The sequence below is a fragment of the Vicia villosa genome, linkage group LG3 (genome assembly GCF_029867415.1).
Source record: "Vicia villosa cultivar HV-30 ecotype Madison, WI linkage group LG3, Vvil1.0, whole genome shotgun sequence".
NCBI lineage: Eukaryota > Viridiplantae > Streptophyta > Magnoliopsida > Fabales > Fabaceae > Vicia > Vicia villosa.
Genome location: NC_081182.1, coordinates 73093031 through 73106305, shown reverse-complemented (window position 1 = coordinate 73106305; position 13275 = coordinate 73093031). Strand labels below are relative to the sequence as shown.

General features: G+C 31.7%; 1 protein-coding gene across 1 annotated transcript; it reads right to left on the bottom strand.

The window, feature by feature from the left end:
- Nucleotides 1-11277: 11277 nt before the first annotated feature.
- Nucleotides 11278-12745, bottom strand: LOC131656099 (tropinone reductase homolog At5g06060-like). Its single transcript, XM_058925876.1, has 4 exons — nucleotides 12297-12745; nucleotides 11994-12207; nucleotides 11779-11885; nucleotides 11278-11687 (listed from the first exon to the last, which is right to left on the bottom strand). Exons 1-4 carry the CDS (start codon nucleotides 12591-12593, stop codon nucleotides 11487-11489), a joined length of 819 nt encoding a protein of 272 aa, XP_058781859.1. The 5' UTR covers nucleotides 12594-12745; the 3' UTR covers nucleotides 11278-11486.
- Nucleotides 12746-13275: the final 530 nt, after the last annotated feature.

Here is a 13275-nt window from a genome sequence, read left to right as displayed (position 1 = left end):
AGATTACAAAAATGAGGGATGGTTGTACCCTAAAAACAACAGAGGGTCCAAATTAAAGTTTTGGATTGACTATGGATATTTAAAAAAATCTAAAGGAGTTATTTAAATCAGCATTTTAAAAACTCGACCGAACCGGCCGGCTGGACTGGGAACCGGAAGGGTCACCGATCTGACTGCTGGACCAGATATGTTATTGAACCGGTGAGAACCGATCAAAATCGGAAAAAACCGGTGAACCGGAGGTTTTAGAAAACCGGCGGTTCAAATGCATGCTCTTTTTTTTTCTCGCACAAAACAACGCTGTTTTCGTGATTTTTTTAAAAACAAAAATAAAATATAATTAGACTTTATGCGAACCTTATTTGGAACAACTTTTCCTCTGTTTGCAATTAGACCTGGTTTAAAATTTATTTAAATTTATATTTTGTATTATTTTGTTGTGGGTGATGATTATATTTAGATTTTGAATATAAAGAATAAACATGTAAAATTATGATATTTAAAAGTTTTGTAGGTGTTTTGATATTTTTTAAAGACTGAGTCATCTGGTTCGATCGATTTAATGAATATATAGTAGTGCAATAGAGACGGGTTTATTCAACTGAGTTATCCGGTTTAATCCGATTTAGTCATGCGGTTCGACCACTGACCCAATGGTTCAACCAATGAACCAGTGATCCAGCATCCTCGTCGGTTTGATGATCAGTCTGATTTTTAAAACACTTATTTAAATAACTGAAAAGAGTGATAATATAAAAATGTAGTGGGGTTCATTTAATAAAGTAAAGTGAGTTTTTTGGATGTGGGTGTTCTAAGGTAACATTCCTTGTTTAAAGAATGAATAAATATAATTGTACCAAATGTCAAATTTGTTGTTTAATATACCAAGAGATTTTGTATTATGGGTGTTTTTCAAAGAATATATATTCATAAAGTAATAAAGACGAGAGTTCTTAAAAACCTACTTGTAACAAGATTGTAAACATGATATGTTAGCAAAATTTCTAATTTTTTTTACAAAGGCTACCTTAATATGGGGATGTCTAATATTTAGATGTTAGTATGGGATTTTCGACATGATGAGTACGACACAGGAAAAAGATGCCAGGAAAATACTTAGTAAAAAGTGATGATCTTTAAGGATCGATTCAACATAAATGGTTTTCGATCATTGTTGTCGAAATTGTCATGCTAACCCTAAGATTTGGGAGTTCGCATGTTATGAAAAATGTTGTTCTCAGGAGTTCGACAAGATTGATGGTCGACAATGACATTTGGAACAAAACGTAGAGATTAGATTGAATAACTATTTTTTGGTATTATCCATACATTGAAGATGCATGAAAGCAAGTTAGAAGGTTGGAAACCACGCAGTAAGATACGTGTCGATTGCTAGAAACATAGTCGTTGTAGACAATTATTTATGTATTAGTATATATAGTGATTCTAGTGTTAGGATTTAGGGTGTCAGAGAAATGAGTCTGTGAGAAAATATGTATGATTATGCATTACAATCTTTACGAATTTATACAAAATGTTTTTCCTTTACTTTTTACTTGTCTTTTCCAGCAATCTACTTTTATATTTAAACTTAATATTTTCAAGATCTCGACACAGTCGAAACCCTTTATTTTCCTTATAATTTTTATTCTTCGTCTCTTATAACTTTGGAGTCTATTTCTATTTTTACAATAACAACCAAACACTTTTCTGAGAAACTATGCACAAAATATCCTAGGTTTTTTTAGTTTGATCCTGCAAGTAACTATTTTAAAACTAAGTGATTATTTACCAAAATCACACAGGTAAACAAATTGGCATGCTTAGTAGAACCCTTGTGTGCAAAGTTTCCCATTTTTCATTGAGTGTTTCATTCTTTAAAAATTGTTTCTCATATGTTAACCCATATTTTGTGAGTTAATACATGCTATAATCTTCTGGGTTATTAACAATTAATTTCTTTTTAATTAATATTTTATTGCTTTTTAGTTGTTTTTATAAGAATTAGCATGGAGCACAATAGGTGCTTCATTTTGTTATTTTAATGTGTTTTTACTTGTTTCAAGGTTAGTTATGCCAAACTGAGGCAAGACTGCACGGGTCTGCAGCAAGGAACACAAATTGAAGCAAGAGTGAACTTAGCTAAGGAAAAAAAGAATGATGAACCCTTGTGAATTTTAGGGCAAACGTGGAATAATGGAAGCGTTGGAGGGAATATTTGTGGTGCTACGAAGAAAATTTCATTTGAATCAAAGGATAAGGATGAGAGACGCTAGAAGACAAAAGTATAGTACAATAGTACACTATGCAGTCTGTGCAGCGTCGAATGCACCTCTGCTGTGGCAGTCTGACAGACTACACCTCTGCTTGAACCAATATTATATTTTGAGTTATATTGGTTCAAAACCTATTTTTTTATACAATTCAAAAGATGATAAATAAATATCTACAACTCCATTGTTTATAAAAAATTTAAATTCAACTAGTATATATTTTTTGGGATAGCAATTTAAGTTATAAATATTTTTTAGATGAAATTTGTATGAATTTAATTGAAATACACTGACAGTATAAAGAAGTTTTACATTATTAATTAATCATAAGTTAAAAATATTTAATTTTTATTTTAATTATTTTTTAAGTAATACAATCGAATGATCATGATACAGTGATGATGTAATTTTTTTTGCAGACAATGCATAACAATTAAATTTAATTTGTACTACGTATAAGTTAGAAATATTTTTTATAATTCTTATGAATTCAATAAAAATAAATAAAATTATTTTAATTGTCAAATTATTTAATTAGATTAAGCACTTAATATCTAATATTTAACCAATTTTTCTCACATTAGAAAAAATATTTCCTTATACTTTTATTGTTCTTTATATAAAGTTCATTAAAAAATATAAATTGAATACAAGAGTTTTAAAATATATATTTTTAACAAATACTGTTTGGACCTGATGTAAATTATAAGATTCTTAATTTATATTTAAAATTTTAATTTTAATTTATTTATTTATGTTTTGGTCTATACTAAAACTATTCAGAGAATCAGTTCAAATTATTAAATTGAACTAAGAACTTTAATCGACTTTTATCTAATTGAGTTGAATCAAGTTGGATTTAACTCAAACCATTTCCCATTTTTCTTAAAAGTATAAATATGCATAAAAACAAAACATAGTCATATCATTACAATGCTGCCTTGTTAATAAGAGAATGGAGCCGGAGTGGGGGCAACGTCCTGGTTGATTCTACAGAAGGATACATCATTATCTGAGGATAAGGACAGAGTAGCAAGCGCCAATGTCTGCATTAATTTCAGTCTGGTCAAGCATTCACCGCCCAAAACTAATTATATAGTTATTTCAATGGTTATTTAAAAAACTAGGTACTATAATTATTTCAACGAAAATTGGTTTAGCGGTGGAGGTTTCGGTGTGGAGAATGTGCTTCTTTTAAGATTTTGAGTTCAAATTCTGTTAAATACGGTTAATTCTTGTATTGTAACAGAAACTTCCGGGTTTCGGTCTCCTGTTAGGTGCTATTAATTTTTGTGTTATGCATCAACTTTCAAAATTTCTAAAAAATTTCAAAAACTGAAAGGTGGAAACAAGTCAAATTAACGAACAAAAAGCTTATGCTCTAGGCTACACAGATCCAAGTCTTACCAGAGTTTTTAAAATAGATAATTATTAAGTTTTTTTTAAAAAAAATCTATTTCATTAAAAAGAATAGACCACATGCAATAAATTTTATTTTGAGTTTATCAAATAAATTAATTTAATTAAATATGAATAAATTATTCATCATTATTATTATTATTATTATTATTATTATTATTATTATTATTATCATTATTATTATTATTATATTATAATTTATATATTTAATTAAAATACAAAAATATAAGTTAATTATTTTAAAAAATTTATGAAAATAAACCAAATTCTTTTTTACAAACAATATTATGAATTATTTTCATAAATTTTAAAAAAATAAATAATGTCACAAAATTTACATTATTAAATAAAATTGATTGAGTCGATGTATATAAATTTCAGTTAAATTATTTATTTATAAATATTTATATAAAATAGAATTTTAAATAAATTAATGGATCAATCAAAATTTCCAAAACGTCAAATTAAAACCTAAAACTAAGATTTGAAAGATTATAGATTAGATTTATAGTTTTTTTTAGTAGAGCTAGACTAAATTTAGATAAAAAAAGTGAAAAGGAAAAAATATAAAATGAAAAAAGGATAAAAAGTGAAATAATTATTTAATTGTTTTGCACGAAATAAAAGTCTAGTAATCTTGTTCGCTCCGTTATTAATTTTGTACATCTCAGGATTTTTAGCCGGGATATCTCTCTCTCTTAGTGTTGGTCGAGATGGTGAGACCGGAGATGTAAAAGTGTCCTTAACCAATAGGGAGTTGAGTTGTTACTCGTATGCCATAGTCGTGCAAGATCCTAGAGTAGAGCACCTAGCTCGGTCTTTGATATAGATCGAACATTAGGTGCTCGGAGCCATGCACGTCTAGCTCGGTCCTTGGTAGAAGCTAGATAGCCGAGTTGGTATCCCCGACGTAACGGTTAAGAGGCAATCCTAGGGTCGTAAGGGGGTTACGAATTTGATGGTGGAGTCATTATAGAGCATGATTGATGGCAATTATGGTAATGATAGACGTTATCTCAAGCATTAAAGCATGAGAGTCGAAGGCGCGACTCATCATGGACAAAAGGTTGAAAACACATGGTATATAAAGGACATCCAATAAAATAAGGAGACATATGAAAGCAGAGGAAAAAATACACTAGTAACAAGCACATTTCCTTACATTTGCGACCTCACCTAACTAGCATCAGGGAGGTTATCCAAAAGATGTTTTTAGCAAGAACATTTGACACCCACCGTGGGGCCTCGATAAAATTGTTCCAGGCCACAAAAAAATCATCACAAAATCATTAATACCATACCAACTAGATGTCTAGATCATCTCCCACCAGGAGTGAACCTCATACTCCGCCAGACATGGCACAATTATTAACAATCATTGAAGCTCTACGACAACAAAATGAGTCACTGCAAGACAGCGTTAATACACTGCAGTAGACTCAAACCCAACAAGAGGTTGAAGCGGAAGAAGAGCTTTTGGATCCACAACCTCTTTCGAAATTAATCTAGAGCGATCAAGTTCCAGAAAACATCAAACCACCACCCTTGTTATCTTTCGATGGCAAGAGTGATCCTCAGGAGCACTTCATAGCTATCAACAATCAAATGGCAATCGCCGACGCCTTCGATTCTCTTAAATGCAAACTCATGGCGAAAACATTCAAGGATGTGGCCCTGCGTTTGTATATGAGCTTACACATGTTCTCAATCACCAAGTATCAAGATCTGACCATGAAGATGGTACAACATTTCTCTACTGGCAAGCATATAAAGGTGTCAACAACGAACTTATTCAACGTCTGTCAAGGATATTCTGGTCACTCCAGGAATATGTGGCACAATTCAATGAGGAGACCATTAAAATATCTCACCCGAATCAGGAGATGTTCGTAGGAGCATTCCAGCATGGTCCGAACCCCAATCACTTCAATGAATCCTTGGCGCAAAAACCAACAATAAGAATGGATGAAGAAAGCAACATGGAGAAGAGATCTTGAGATGCTAATGTAAAGCCACTACCCAGACAAGACAAAATCGAGTTCATGGAAACTATCACAAATCCGGGACAAAGGACAGGTTGACAACAAAGCCTTCCTGGAGGCCGTACGAAACCTATGCTAAAAACTACTTGCCATTCAACATAAAACAAGGAGATATCCTACAGAAAGTATACCATCTTAAATTAATCTCTACGCCAAGCATCCCTAAGGGGGTTAATGTCATAATGGGTAAAGATGAAAGCGTCTGATGCTCTTATCATTATATTCAAGGAATCCACGCCGAGGATTGCCATCCGTTAAAGAAAGAAATCAAAATCCTGATACAAAAGGGTCGTCTATTGTATTATGTAATGGATGTGGAGGATCACAGGGGAAAATAAGCCCTCCCCAGAGAGAGAGAGCCTAGCTTGGAGAACCCCTCTCCTAAAAGGGAAAGAGCATCAAAGAGGTGCGAGAAACCAGGTTTCGCTAGTGGAGGAGAAACTAGTTCAGCTTGAAAGAGATATGCCCGATCAGTAATGCATGTTTCTTAGAAGTTACTTTGAGAAGCAGAAGAAAGGACAACCACTATCAGTTTTTCCAGAAAGGACGCAGAAGGAGTGCTGGCGCACGAGAATGAACCAATGATAATAAAGGTGCAAATCCATGATTAGAGTGCAAAGCGGGTATTAATTGATCCAGGTAGTTCCGCATACATTTTCTATTGAGATGAATTCAAAGGCATGAATATGGATAAAACCTAGTTACTACCTTTCAAGGGCACCTTGGTCGATTTCTTGGGTGAGCAGGTGCAAGTGTTGTGTCATCTTCCTGTCATGACTATATGTGGCAGTGGAGATACCTCAAAGGGCATCAAAGAAAGATATTTGATCGTAAATGCATATTCTTCTTAAAAAATTATTATTGGAAGAACAATGTTAAATGCCTTTGAATCAGCATGATCTAATCTTTATTTCACCCTAAAATATCCCCTAGATGATAGGTGTGTGAGTGTGATAAAGAGTGACCTGGGGTTGGCAAGGAAATGCTATAAAGACAACCTAAAATTAAAGAAGTGTAGCAAGATTCACCAAAAAATGAGAACCCCCTCAAAGTGAACCTAATCGAACTTAACCCTCAGGAGGACCCAGTACAAGATAGCCCAACCCCCATGGGAGAGTTAGAAAAGGTGCAGGTCGGTTCAGGTTTATCTCAGGAAGAAGAATCTGACATCATCAAAATATTAATGGGCAATGTAGACCTTTTCACTTGGAAACCTTCTGACATGCCTAGAATTCATCCAGGTATTTTCTATCATAAGTTGTCTTTAGATCCATCCTCGAAGCCCATGTAACAAAGAAAGCAAAAAGATGGCGAGGAGAAAAGGAAGGTTGTAGTAGAAGAGGTGGGGAAACTCTTAAAATCTTGGTTTATTAAAGAAATAAAATATCTGAATTTGTTATCGAACATTGTAATGGTTAAGAAGAAATTAGGGAAGTGTTCCATGTGCGTGGATTTCACTGACTTCAATAAGGCTTGCCCAAAGGATCCTTATCTGTTATCGCACGTTGATAGACTTCACATCCTGGTTTTGCCTGCTCAGTTTCATGGATTCATATTCTAGCTATAACAAAATACATATGAACCCGTTAGATGCACTCAAGACAACATTCATGACGAATATAAATAATTATTACTATGAGGTGATGCCATTCGGTCTCAAAAACTCAGGGGCTACTTATCTGAGATTAATGGATACAATGTTTTCTTCACAAATAAGAAGAAATATGGAGGTATACGTTGATGATATGATGGTCAAAACCCCTGAGAAGAAGGACCGTGTCAAAGACTTGTAGGAGACATTTGCGTCAATGAGGAGTTTCAACATGAGGCTCCACCCAAATAAGTGTACTTTCGGGGCCCATACTAGAAAATTTCTCAACTTCACGCTGACAAACCATATAGGATAGGTTTTTAGGCTTTTGCTTTGGTCTTTGGTGGATAGCTAAGTTTATCATTTTGCAAGACTTCATTTTCTCGTACATCAAGGTCGGTGGCGATGATGGAAGATATAGGATGGTTTTGAGGTTGATGAAGTGATTTAGGAAACTGGATTGGAGATCATTTTGGTCCTTTAAGCAAGATCGTTATAACTGATACATGACTTTATAATCCAAAAGATTTTATTGTGGAGATACATGAGAATCATAAGGCGGTTCTCATAGACGGAATCATTGTTCCATACATGAAACATATATATATATATATATATATATATATATATATATATATATATATATATATATATATATATATATATATATATATATATATATATATATATATATATATAGGACGACTCAAGTGAGAACACTTGATTATTATGAGAAATGAGAATAATAAATCACGACCATTAAATTTTGATTTATTAATTTTAAATTCCTAATATTAGTATATTTTAAATTCTCAACAGTAAGGGTGAATCTCATTCACAATTAACAAATGTTATAAGCTCATAAACAACAAAACATCATTAGTATATTATTCACCCAATTGCAAATATATTCAGATTTACAGCAACATTCATCAACCACAACAAATAAAATCAATCGCATCACATCATAACATTGGACATCTTCCATTCATGTTATAATAATGCATACATACTAATGCAATGAACTACATGCATGTGGTACCAATTCATGGGATTAACCCATATCATCGATCCATACACTACCGGGATACGGCTACTGCCAACTCATTAATTCCACACAGTGAGAATTAGCTACCGCTGATCCAAACACCACCAGGATACAACTCCAAATGAATGTGAATGCACACACCACCTATAGCATGCTAATCATCAACACCAAATAATACATTCATATTTCAACACCGAGCAACAATCATGAATAATGTATTCACACCTCAACATAATCCAAACAATTACATTATACATTATTCACCCCGAACACAACATCACATTATAATCATGTTGTCATAACACCTCCACATTGTCACATTAATCAGTTCATGCACACAATGTACAAAACACAACACAAGGGATTTTCATCGAGGTTTTAAAATAAAGTCGAGCCATCATTCATCACACCATTTAATCATATAAAACATTTCATTAGCTTTACAATGCTCGAAACGGCGCTTAAAACGGGTACACGGTTTGAAAGTTATGGATTTCAGAAATATCAATTTTTTTCAAAAAGCTACGGTGTAACCGATTACCTAAATGGTGTAACCGATTACACCCACTAAAAGTCAACTATTTTTCAAAAAGTTCCCAGTATAACCGGTTACGGACAATAGCGTAACCGGTTACGCTTGACGTAACATATTCACTATTATTCCAAACATACTGTAATCAGTTACCGTAACCAATTACGAGCTCGAAAATTCAATTCTTTGGAAAACACACTCAACGTAACCGGTTACCGTAACCGATTATGACCCTTTTGCAACAACAACTTCACTTTTGACAGCATTTCAGTCCCTCCACTCAATCCAAATTCGTACCAGTTCGATTATAACACAATTACAGAGCTATTTTCAGAGATTTCACACAAAGTTATCAAGCAATAAGTCTATCTAACATCACCAATCATCCACAAACATTCAATTGCATAAAATCTATGAATTTGAGCCATAAACTTCAAAACCCCAAAACCCCACATACATCTCAATTGAATCAAACAATACACAAATTCAATTCTATCATCTACAAACTGATAAAAGATGATAATCGAAAGAGTCCCCCTTACCTTAGTTAAATTCTTGAATTCTTCCTCTTCCTCTTCCAAAGCTTTTTCACGTTCTTCTATTTCTCCTCTTTTGCTCTTCTATTTTTCAATTTCTTTTATTTTTCTTCTTTTATGAAAAATAGAATATAACTTTAATAAGACCTAACACTTAGCACCTCCCCTTTATTAATCACAACACTGATCCAATTACCTTATATCTCAATTCTCCAATTTAATTCGATTAAAATACCAATTAATCTCGATAATTAATTTAAATTCGAATTATTTAATGCATGGAAAATACAGGGTGTTGCGAAAACCATATAAAACTCCAAACAATTTTTCATAAACATATAAGTATAACTAAGATATACTAATAATTTTAATAAATTAAAAATATCAAACAATACGATCACAAAATAGGCTTAAGATGAGAGTTATTCTTCTATGGTCAGAAGACCAAATGAAACATTCTTAGGCACACTAACAAATATTAATCATACCATTTATTTTTTAAACTATTTTAAAAAACAGTAAAAAAAGTTATTTTATATTTTAGTTTTTTTGGTGAGTGTGTCCAAATTATTGCCTATAACTATGCGTCTTTGTTATAAATAAAAATTAAAAAGATTAAATAAAATTTTAATTTTGTAATAATTTATTTGTCACAATTCTTTTTTAAATTATAAAAATAGTTATTTTAAATGACTATAACATTATGCATTATAATTAATGAAGTTATCATGTTAAAAATATTCTTTTATTAATATTATAATTTTTAATTTATATTAGATTTTTTTCTTTAATTTGTATAAAAATAATGTGTTGATTTAAATATTTAATAGGTTGATATTATTATATCTTGATTATAATGTATATTTAATTATATATTTGATTAATACAATTAATTATACTATTAATTATATTGATTCACCTTGATTTATTTTGGGTATATTTGAAATATGCATATCCGAAGACACATTTTTGTTTAAAAAAATGTGATTTCGGAATTGTATATGCGAAGTCACTTTTTTCCGAAAATGAAGTGACTTCATATATATATATATATATATATATATATATATATATATATATATATATATATATATATATATATATATATATATATATATATATATATATATATATATATATATATATATATATATATATATATATATATATATATATATATATATATATATATATGAGGAGGGTTATATTTACTCCACGAGTAAGTTATTATAACTTATTCCAAATCTAGACCAATGATTTTTCTCAATCTAATAGTTAAAAATAATAAGTAATAGTTTTCTCTCTCCACATTTAATTACTTATTATTTTTAACCATTAGATTGAAAAGAATCAATGGTCTGGATTTGGAGTAAGTTATAATAACTTACTCCTGGAGTAAATATAACCCTCCTATATATATATATATATATATATATATATATATATATATATATATATATATATATATATATATATATATATATATATATATATATATATATAAAAGGAGAGATATATTTAATCCAAGAGTAAGTGTTGAAGACTTACTCCAAATCTTAACCATTGATTATCATTAATCTAACGGTTATAATTAATTTTTTATATCGAAAATTATTTCCAAAAATAATTAGATTAAATAATCAATTAAAACCGTTAGATTAATGAAAATCAATGGTTAAGATTTGAAGTAAGTATTCTACCCTTACTTTTGGAATAAATATATCTCTCCTATATATGTTCAAATTTTCTTAAAAAAATATATCTTTAGAAATACATATCCGAAATATACGAGTATTTTAAGGTTTTTTTACAAAGAGTCTTTGAGAAAGCACCGGGGTGCAATGAGATTTTCCTGTCTTAAAATGATTATTAATAAGACTTGGATTAGAATATAGGAACCCATAAACAGTATGGAAATGGACCCTGATATGATGCAGAAATAGTCCTATAGTCTTAAAATAAAACAAGCTTTATTTTGAGAAACTTATTAAAATAAAATTAAAAAGCACTTAAGCATAAGTCATAAATTATTTTTATAAGCTTAATTAATCACTTCTAATAATCATGCTGGGTTGAAATCCATTAGCAGTAAATCCTCCATCAACAGAAACAATTTGTCCAGTGATGTAGGAAGCAGCTGGCAGGCAAAGGAAAGCCACCAAAGAAGACACTTCATGTGTTTCTGCTATCCGCTTTATCGGTGTTCGAGACAGTACTTCATTCACAAACTCTTTTTTTGCATATAACTGTAAGAAAGATTAACAATTAGCAACCAAAGTTATGAACATAATAACATATGAATTTGAAGATTAAAGGTGTGAAAAGAAAAAGCATTACATAATCATTAAGTGGTGTTTTTGTATACCAAGGTGCAACACAGTTGATCCTTATATTGTCTTTGGCCCATTCACAAGCAAGACCTTTGTTCAGCTGATTGATTGCAGCTGAAGAAAACAGCACGGTGAATTGAATCGCGAATCGCGTCGTTCGAAATAGTTTGTGTTCATTATTTTTTAGCAAAAGATGATATAATGATACATAGTTAGTTATACCTTTACATGCTGCATAGATGGTTCCAGAACCTACACTTGTGAGAGATGCGACAGAGGAAATGAACACAATGCTTCCATTTCCAGATTGTTTAAGAGGGTGAGCCAGGTTGCTTAGATGATATGCAGAATCTAAGTTAATTGACAACAAGTTTGAATAATCTTCGGTTGTATACTCAAGAGTTGGCTTTCTCACATTTGTTCCAACATTGTTTACCTAAGCTCATAAGATTATGATATGAAGTATGTACATAATTTAGACTAAGTATTCCAAATATGAATAAGAAAGAAAGAGTAGTAACTCACAAGTATGTTGAGGTTGCCGTTGAAGACAGAAGCTACTTTTCGAATAAGCTCTTCTCTTTGAGAAGGAGAAGTTGCATCACAAACCGATCCATGAACTGAAAAACCTTTCTCTTTCCACTCATTCAAGCATTTGTTAAGCTCTTCTTGGTTCCTAGAACAAGTGTACACTGTGGCACCAAACTCAGCTAGTTCCTCCACCACAGCATGACCGATTCCACGAGTTCCGCCGGTAACGAGAGCAGGGGTTCCTTTGAGAGTCCATCTTGAGTTTCTGCTACTGCTCTCAGTGTTGACCATTGATGTTGCTCCTATTTCTCTCGATAATAAACGTGTGTCGGTTGTGTTTTCTATTGTAGCTTAATCAATTCAAGAATATAAAAAGCAAGGGTTGAGAATTTTCATATTTTAATGATCTCTTCCACATGGGCAGCCCCATTGCAAGGGTGTCTTTATCATTGAGCAGGAGAATAATGAAGCATATTTTTGCTTTAATTATTTTTGGATGTGACTCCCGACAATGTCCAACATTTTATGTGAAGAATTTGAAAAAAAACTTGGTCGGGTCTAAAACTAGCTGTGAATATTTGGCTGTACTGATTATATGCATGTTTTTAATGGGGAAGAGTTCTCTTTATTTGTAAATTTGTTTCATGCTGTAAAAATTCTAAAAGGTGAAGTCTGAAAGAGGTAAATTTGGGTTATTGGAAAATTGTAGGGGTGAGAGGTGTAGAAGTATGAGTGTGAGGTAAGAAAGTCTTAGTTTTGAGGTATTTCAAAATGATAATGGCCAATGAATGGTTGGATTCACTTACAGTAATGTTTTAAGGGAATTGATCTTCTAGACGCCCCCTATACTCACTAAAATATGGAAGTCTATGCTCACTAAAATACTTCGTAAGTGAGTCTTTTATGCTGGCAAATATGGTAGTTAACCTCCGTATTGGTGGAAGAGTGAGTCTGCAGGTTAACTTCCAGACTA